The following is an 8,828-nucleotide window of genomic DNA, read 5'->3' as shown; positions in this document are numbered from 1 at the left end:
CTTTTTGGAAGTTTCTACGACCGCACGTTTGTCAACTGCTAATTAGCAAACTCGCGACGGGCAAATAAATTTATTAAACTGAACAACTCACTCCAAGTCCTGTTTAATTATATTTATACTTTGTATCTTCGAATTGGTCCAATTTCCCTTTACAAACAACCTTTCGTTTTTTTTTTTTCTATCAATTTAATTGTCACTGCTCAAAGTAGCTACTTCGTCCGAAAAATTTTCCTATAATTGAAATGCTCTTCCAAAGACTAATTATTTGTTGCAGCAGTACAAACCATGTTTTTCATTATCGAAATCGTCAGTCAATCGCATAAAATTCACAGCATTTCGCCAACTAAATTCGAATCTATTAGCTAAATCATTTGTTTGTTGTTACTCTGTAACAGGTAACAAATACTGTCCAAAACAGTGGAAAATGCTTCACAGTCCCTAATAACCATATAAAAAAAAAGACGTGGATAATAAAAAGAATCACAATAAATCACTAATTCGTCATCAAAAACATACAAAATTTCCTGACACAAATTAACCACACACACACACGTCAAATTTCTCTTTCCCGCCTAAAGGACACTTATGAAACATCCTCAAAAAACCTTTGCACACGCTGTCCCGTCCAAACAAAAGGGAACGGTGTACAGAAAGCATAACTCGTTGAAGGAACACGAACCCAGGAACGCTCTTTGTCGTCCAATTTCCTCTTTTCTCCGCGACAAAAAAAAAAAAAAAAAAAAAAAAGAAAGGGAGGGAATAAAACGGGAGGAAAAGGGAACGAATTTACCTGCACCGGGTATGACACTGGTCCTCGTCAAGATTTCCAGATAAATTCGAGAGACGCAACCAACAATTAGCATGACGGACGGGGGAAAAAGCAGGAGGAAAAAGAAGTGACGCGTGGCTTAAGAACGATGAAACGAGGGAAATAAGGGAAAAACGGGGGTTGACAATCGTGTTTCTTGGTGAAATTCCAGCGTCTCTCGGTGGGTTCGCGCTTGGTATCTCGCTAGGTTGGAATTCCAGGGCTAATATAGTGTTGAAGAACTATTTGGACGCCAGTGCAACAGAGATCGGACTGATCGGGGAGATTCTGAACGTTGGCGTCAGCATAGGGGCGATTATGATGCCGTTCATCGTCGGACGAATCACCAGAATGAACATTCTATTCGTGACGATGCTGGTCCTGATTTTCACGTGGACCATAGTGATTAGTCGTGGGCAAAAAGTAAGCGATTTTATCGTACACGCGTGAAATACGAAGTTGAGGAATTTTGCAGGTGTTTAACCCCTTAACGCTGTTTCAAATTATCAACTCTGTGTTCCTCGTTATTATTTCTTAAGCGAATAGAAATAAGTTTCCCATTATTTATAATGCTGTAACTTACGTTCTCGCCATAATAGAAAGGATAACGCAACATGTAAAGTGGGAGAAAATAATTTTAAAAATGACACTTATTATTAGAGTGTTTTAACAGAAGATTGTAAGGAACGAGGAAAGGAACATTATTTGTTTGTTTTTAAGGATTGCCATGAAATTTCAGGAGTTTCCTTGAACTTCACAAAATATTGTTTACTTTATCACGTTTTCGAGAGTCATGGAATGATATTTTTCAACTCGTTCCTCATCCACATTCTTTTCGGAGTTATAGTACCTATTGTTTTTTAAACGAAGTTACAGCAATTTTTAAACATTTCTTATTCCCAGTATTTACGAATTTCCTTATATTTTCCTTTTACTTAAATACACATTTTCCTACTTAACAAAAGTGAATTATTTTTCTATAATCTTTTCTTTTCTATAACTTTACTTTTCTATAATTTTTGACTAAACAGCCTACAAATGGAAATAGTAACTGCAACATTTTGAACATACGAATCTCATCAAGATTCACTTTTCTGTCTGTCTAACATTTATTTCTTCAGAATTCACAAGAACTACAAAAATTTTTTCTACTAAAATCGGCCAAAATTTTGCTACTCTTTCTAACAAACTCATAAATATATATTCTTCCCCTATTATCGCGTTTATTAATATTTTTCACGCATTCAGGTTTTACTAATGCTAGCTGGAAGACTGATATGTGGTATATGCGGCGGCCTGGCTTGCGTTCTGACGCCAATATACGTGGCGGAAATTGCGAGCAAAGAAATTCGAGGCCATTTGCTCGCATTTTTCCACGTTCTTGTCAACGTTGGCATCGCGTACGCCTTCTTTGTGGCCCACGCGATCGACGAAGAGAGAACAATATGGATGTACGTAAATATTTGATTCGTGTAAGTAAATCGATGTCAAAGAGGAAATTTTCAAACAAGATGCTCGCTTATTCCTTTTTTTTTTTTTTTTTTAAATGACCTTTAATTTCTGTCAATTTCGTGGAAACTTGGTTACGATACCACGTTGTTACATGGTTTTAATGTAAATTAATTCTACCTCAGTTTGACAGTCCTGCAGGTAAAATTAAACAGTTTACTCCTGATATTGGTGGTTGAAGTTTAATTGGATTGAAATTTAAGTGCATACTGGAACCACGTGGCAACTGTTTCGTTACACGATGCATAATTATGTAAACAATGCTGTGTCGCTTCGTTGTTTAATATTATTCGTACAATTCGGAAAATATTTGTTAGTGATGTACAGCGTGTAACAAAAATTCTCGGACACAGATTGCAAAAAAGTTTGATTTACGTATTGACTTTCTTTTATTTGAAATATTTTAGACATTTCACTTATTATGAATAAATTTGCTCAGACATAAAGTGTCATATTTCTGATTTGTTTCCTCTATTGTCTTCTTGTCTGCCATAATAAATTAGTAACCTCAGAGAACTTTTGTTACATACTTGTATAACTCAATACTTCCCACTTAACAAGTGACCTCAAATTTCAGTCAATTATGCAATTTTCTTTGGTACATATTTCCATTAATTTTCAGTGTCACATAAATTCAGCTGTGTTTAAAATCACTTTCCAATTGAATTTCAAAGCGAATACAGATTTTCTTTCACTTCTTCGATATCTTCTGACAAAATAGCTTTTTCCTAAATATTCCATTACTTATAATTTCCACTAACCATAAAAATCTCTCGGAATTTTATGTAAAATTCTGTTGGGAAGTGAAAATTGTAGGAATTTCAAATATTCTACTTCTTACACTTTCTATCAACCATAGAAATACTATTTTACTGAAATTTTATTAAAACTAACACTTGACTAGAATATTACCAAAGGAAAATAAATATTATTAAAAATCTGAGAAATTCTATTTTACCCAAAATTCGGTGAAAAAATGAAAGTTGTAGTGGAGATGAATTTCTCGAATCTCAGGCTACTTCGCAAATGTTCCAAATAATTTTCTCGATCGTACATAGAAGTGCGTTTTATCGAATCGAGGTTCGATAAGAATCTCGGAAATTTCGCTCGAGGACTGCGTAAATCAATTGTTTGTCGTAAAGGTACAGCACAATTTGTGGGCTCGCGTGCCTCTCGATCGCGCCAGCAAAATATTTACCTGAGAGTCCGCTCTACTATTTGTCGAGGAACGACGAGAACAATGCAGAGAAATCCTTGAGATGGTATCGCGGCGACACTTACGATGTCCAGCACGAAATCAGCGAAATGAAGCGGTTGCTTCTTACGTCTCGCTCGAAAAAGGTAGGAATGATCGATTTCTCGCGACGCGAAACACTTGCTCCAATTGTAAAGCACACTTTTTCCATACTGTTCGTAAATGGTACGCTATTTCAACGTAAACCGTTTCCCACATAATACACGACAACAAATTATTTATCCAAATTTTCGTGTGACACATTCTTCGTCCGAATTTTTATACGAAAAATTCTTTTTGTTACTATTTATGTTACTTCAACACGTGATACTTGGAGGTAAAAGGATTTAACATACGACAAAAATCTTTTTATCCGAATTGTCATATGGAAAATTGTTGAAAAGAATTCTTCGTCCGAAAACTTGTATTTGTTACTATTTATTTCATTTCAACACGTCACATTTGAAGGTAAAAAGATTCCTGTATAACGGTATATTTATTTTTGTCATTTTTATACGCATCCAGTAGGATTTACGAGAAATAAACATCAGCAGAGAATGCAATAAAATGGGAAAGCTTTGGAAGATTCAAGTTATATAAAAAACGTCGTATAACTTTCTAAGCTTTTCCATTTAGCCTCTTATTGGACTTGAACGTTTCTCATGTATGATAAATTCTCATATTGATATTCCGTTTTCTATGTGTATCTTCGTAAGGAGAAACCGAAACATAACTGAAGCTTGATTTTTTATGCAATTTTCTATGCATTGAAGACACTCAATTCTGTGATAATTGTTATGTGTTACGAATAATAATAATGATTAGATAAAATTATAAAAATTGAAATTAAAAATAAGTTATAATATTAATTATAATTAGACAAAATTCTGATCAAATTTTTCAAAGTACACTTCGAACTATCATTCTTATAAAAATCTTATTTATTGAAAAATAATTTTTATTTTACTTGATCGAATCTTACTTAATGAAAAATGTATATTGTCTGAATATTTGAAAAACTCATCTTTTTCTACGTACATAATGAAGATATTAATATGAAATGTTAAATATTAAAATTAGATAAAGTTTCGTTAAAATGTTTCAAAATACTTTTCAAACAATTCTTTCGTATACACATCTTCATATTTATTGATTTACAAGAAACTCTTTCAATATCTGAAAGACTGGTAACAATTTGTACCATCGAGTATTATTAATTTCCATACTGATGAACAGAATCCATCGAAACGAACAATGGCAAATCAACCGCGGTAAGAAAGAAAGATAGAAATGTAACTTCATCAGAATGACCTGACGTAACTAAACTCCATTGTTTGCGGATCTATTGTTTTCAAATCTGCCGGAGAAAGTTTGATGAAATTGAACATCGAAGAAGGAGGAAAAGGAAAATTGGAAAAACGAGAAACTCGGTGGAAGTTTCCCGATACAACGAGGCGACGTTTAAAATGCGCTTCTTTTTACTACGAGATATTTCATTATTTCGAAACTATTCAGATAAACTTCCAATTAAGCGAAGAGTCCGAAGAAAAAAAAAAGAACCGACTGACGGTAAAAACGAAAGAAAGCTCGATCAGTGTCGCACAATGAAAGCTCGTTAAATTATTTCCAACTTTAAGATTTTTCATCGCCTCCCGGTTATCAAGCTCGACGAAGTTAAAAATCGAATGAAAAAAAAAAGAAGAATAGTGAAATTAGAAAGAGTTTCGTTTAAAGTTGTTCGGAGCAATCAAACTCTCGTTAATTTTCAACTTCGTGCTGCATTATCTTCGTCGATTGCTTAAACAAACCTGCGCTATAACGGAGAGTAAACTGCGAAAGTGTAAATAGAATTTACTCGATCAACTGTTTCGAAATTTTGTATAATTCTGAGAAACAAGTAAAAATAAAAGTAAATTTATCATTCGGTAAAAGCCAATTTTTCGATGAAATTTTCAAATTTATCAGAAATCTGTTAAATATGTCGTTGAAGTTTTAATTAGAAATTAAAAGTGTTTTGGCTGAAATTAATTTAACGCACGGTTCGAAATTAAACGAAAAATTGTTTTAATCCGATAGAAAGTTCACGAATCGATGTTCAGTGAAAGCAGGCTACAGAATATCTGATGCTTCGTGTTCGTTTAAAATGTAAAAGAAAAGTTAATATGCAATATTTTGTAATTAGCTTTACAAGTTGAACATTTCAGAGTTCATTGATTAAAAAATTCCTTCAATTATACCAGACATCACATGTGTGTCAATTATACTAAATACTCAGAATTACCTCAACATATTAATCACAAAAGCAAAACTTCATAACATAAATAAAATACTATCTTTTAACATGTTTAAACTTTCCATCAACTATGTCTATCTTCAGTAGAACTTACTTTCTCAAATTTCTAATTCAATTACACTACCATTTTACTTTAAGTATTACCTGTTAAATTTCAATTCGAAGTAAAATTAAGAAAAATTCGTTTTGCTCAAATGAACCATCGTTACAATACCCTCAAATTTCCCATTAATCACTACAGAAACACACTTCGCCAAATTCCAAGTTGGATCGCTAATTACTTTCGCATTCTTCGATTCCAGTTCGATCATTAATTATTTTCGAATCCTTCAATTCCAGTTCAATCGCCAATTATTTTCGAATCCTTCAATTCCAATGTAATTATTAATTATTTTCGAATTTTTCAATTCCAATTTAATCACTAATTATCTTCGAATTTTTCAATTCCAGTTCAATCACTAATCATTTTCGAATCCTTCGATTCCAATTTAATTATTAATTACTTTCGAATTTTTCAGTTCCAATTTAATCACTGATCACTTTCGAATTCTTCAATTCCAGCTCAATCACCAATTATTTTCGAATCCTTCAAGTCCAATATAATTATTAATTATTTTCGAATTTTTCAATTCCAATTTAATCACTAATTATCTTCGAATTTTTCAATTCCAGTTCAATCTGAAATTATTCAAAAATCGCCGTGTTCTACGATCCATTGCGACTTGCTTCGGAGTGATACTGAGCCAGCACTTGTGCGGCGTCAACATGCTGATTTTCTACGCCCTGACATTCTTCGAGACCAGCGGTTCCGGTGAACTGACCGGAAGCGAACAGACGCTAGTCGTCGGCGCCGTTCAAATATTGGCATCCCTCTTGGCCACGTATCTCGTCGGTATATTTGGACGTCGAATTCTCCTCACTGTCTCCGCCCTGCTCATGGGGGTGTTCCTGATACTGTTAGGTAAACAAACGCTATGCTTGATGATTCAATGAAGTCAAGAATATTCTTGATACCATTGTAGCAGAAAATAAAACCAAACAGTGCATCTAATTCATTCTTCCTACCAACGAGAAATCAGATAGAGGAAAAATTTTATCTGGCTCAATGCAACATAAGATATTTTTAAAAAATTAACATTTCGACATATATCGATAGATGTATCCTAAAAACAACGAGCTTAAAAAAATCATAATAGAACTTGAATGATTAGAAAACGAGATTATTTGAAGAAAAAAAAGAATTTTGCTACCAAGGGAAATAAGATTTCTCGAAAATTTCGAAATACTCGATTAGAGATTAAGAGCTTTCTTCAGGAATTTATTTTGAGATAACAAAAACCTTTTCCTTAACAAAATTTTGCTGTTAATCATAGACACGTATGTAAACAATATACACGAATATTTTAAACGAATGCGAGTAATTGCAATTTGAATAGAATTCACGTGACTTTATTCCGACTCGTCACTTCTACAATTGCAATTTCGCTCCGAAATTTCGTCTGGTTCATTTCCATATATCCGATGCAAACGAACACTGGGCGAACATCGTGCAACATGTACTTTCGTTCATTTCTGGCTGAGAAAGTTTCTAAAGAAAAATTGACGTCCAATGGGTACATCTACGATCCTGGCTTTGGTCCAGCTTAAAATACGATCTCTTCTGCAATACTTCCGGACCGTACTACTAATTCAACTTAAAATTTCCTTCGTATTTATTTTATTACACGTAATTATAAATCGGAATAAAAGGTTCTCGTCTTCATAGTTATAATAATTTTCATTGAATTATAACCTGATATATCGTTGATTATTGAAATTATTAAACGTTCACTTCGGAAGCTTATTGTCACTGCTAAATTACGAAATATTTTTCAGTTGAAATTATCTATATTATAAGAAAGTATATTGTGATAATTATGCACTCACAATATTCGCTCATCAAATATTTTCAAAATTCTATTAAACTCGATCCTAAGAAAAATTCTCAACTTCAGTGATTATGAATATGACCTAAATTATTTTTCATTTCAAAATACTTTTTTAACCACCCTTTTCTTAACTCAGCTTCTGACTACTTTGCAAAAATAATTCCACGTTATGCAGCACAAAGTAAGTAATAAATTCAACTTCTCAAATAAATTCGTGAGTAACAAAATAAGTAAAAAATTCAATTTTCTAAATAAATTCGTAAACAATAAAATAAGTAAAATATTCAATTTTTTCCACTTTTAACTTGCACATATTTCCACTTAGGCCACTTTCACAATCACCACCACTCATCGTCAACCTCTCCAACACCTCGATCACAATTTCACCCAATTAATTACAGGCTGGTTCTTCAAACTGCGCGACACCGATCCCGAGTACGACGACATTTACTTCTGGATGTCACCCACCTGGGCCACCCTGATCTTCGCTGCCTACAACCTAGGTCTCGGACCAATTTCCTGGTCGATTTTAGGCGACACTCTTCCAGAAGAACTGAAAGTTCCAGTCGCCTCTACCGCAGTTGCCTTTGGATGGCTGATATCGTTAATGGCCACGTTAACTTTCGAAGAAATGATCGTTAAACTGGGCGGCACGAAGGTTATGTGGCTCTCGGCTGCTGTATGTTGGCTGATAGCTCTATTCTGCGCCATTGTGGTCAAGGACACCAGTGGCAAAAGCCTGATCGAGATCCAAGAAGATTTTCGCATCGAGTCCAACAGAGGCGTGCAACAAGCCTGATGGTTCTCGTCGAAATTCAAGTATAACTGGGATTTATGCCGATGGATTTCCATTTCCTGCCAATCTTCGCTGGGATAATAGCTCGACTTGTTGTATCTTACAACCGATTGAACGAAGAAACTGTTTTCACAGTGGTTAAAAGCGAGAAGAAAGTACCGCGATTAGTTGACTAGAGTTACTTGTTAGACGAATGTGTACATAGCGATTGTTGATAGTCAACAGACAGCGAGGAAACTGTTGTTTGTCTTGGCCTGAAC

General features: G+C 34.1%; 1 protein-coding gene across 1 annotated transcript in view; it reads left to right on the top strand.

Moving 5' to 3' along the window:
* The window catches only part of LOC108572643 (facilitated trehalose transporter Tret1-like), a 9,047-nt gene extending 476 nt beyond the window's left edge, over positions 1–8,571 (top strand). The window contains exons 2-6 of the mRNA XM_017934902.1: positions 981–1,231; positions 2,057–2,259; positions 3,460–3,658; positions 6,517–6,805; positions 8,174–8,571. Coding sequence (XP_017790391.1) covers positions 981–1,231; positions 2,057–2,259; positions 3,460–3,658; positions 6,517–6,805; positions 8,174–8,571 — 1,340 coding nt within the window. The remainder of the gene's footprint in view (positions 1–980; positions 1,232–2,056; positions 2,260–3,459; positions 3,659–6,516; positions 6,806–8,173) is intronic.
* Positions 8,572–8,828: the final 257 nt, after the last annotated feature.

This window comes from Habropoda laboriosa, unplaced genomic scaffold, assembly GCF_001263275.1.
Source record: "Habropoda laboriosa isolate 0110345459 unplaced genomic scaffold, ASM126327v1 scaffold22, whole genome shotgun sequence".
Lineage (NCBI taxonomy): Eukaryota > Metazoa > Arthropoda > Insecta > Hymenoptera > Apidae > Habropoda > Habropoda laboriosa.
The sequence above is the reverse complement of the archived record's forward strand: the minus strand, read 5'-3'. Positions and strand labels throughout refer to the sequence as shown.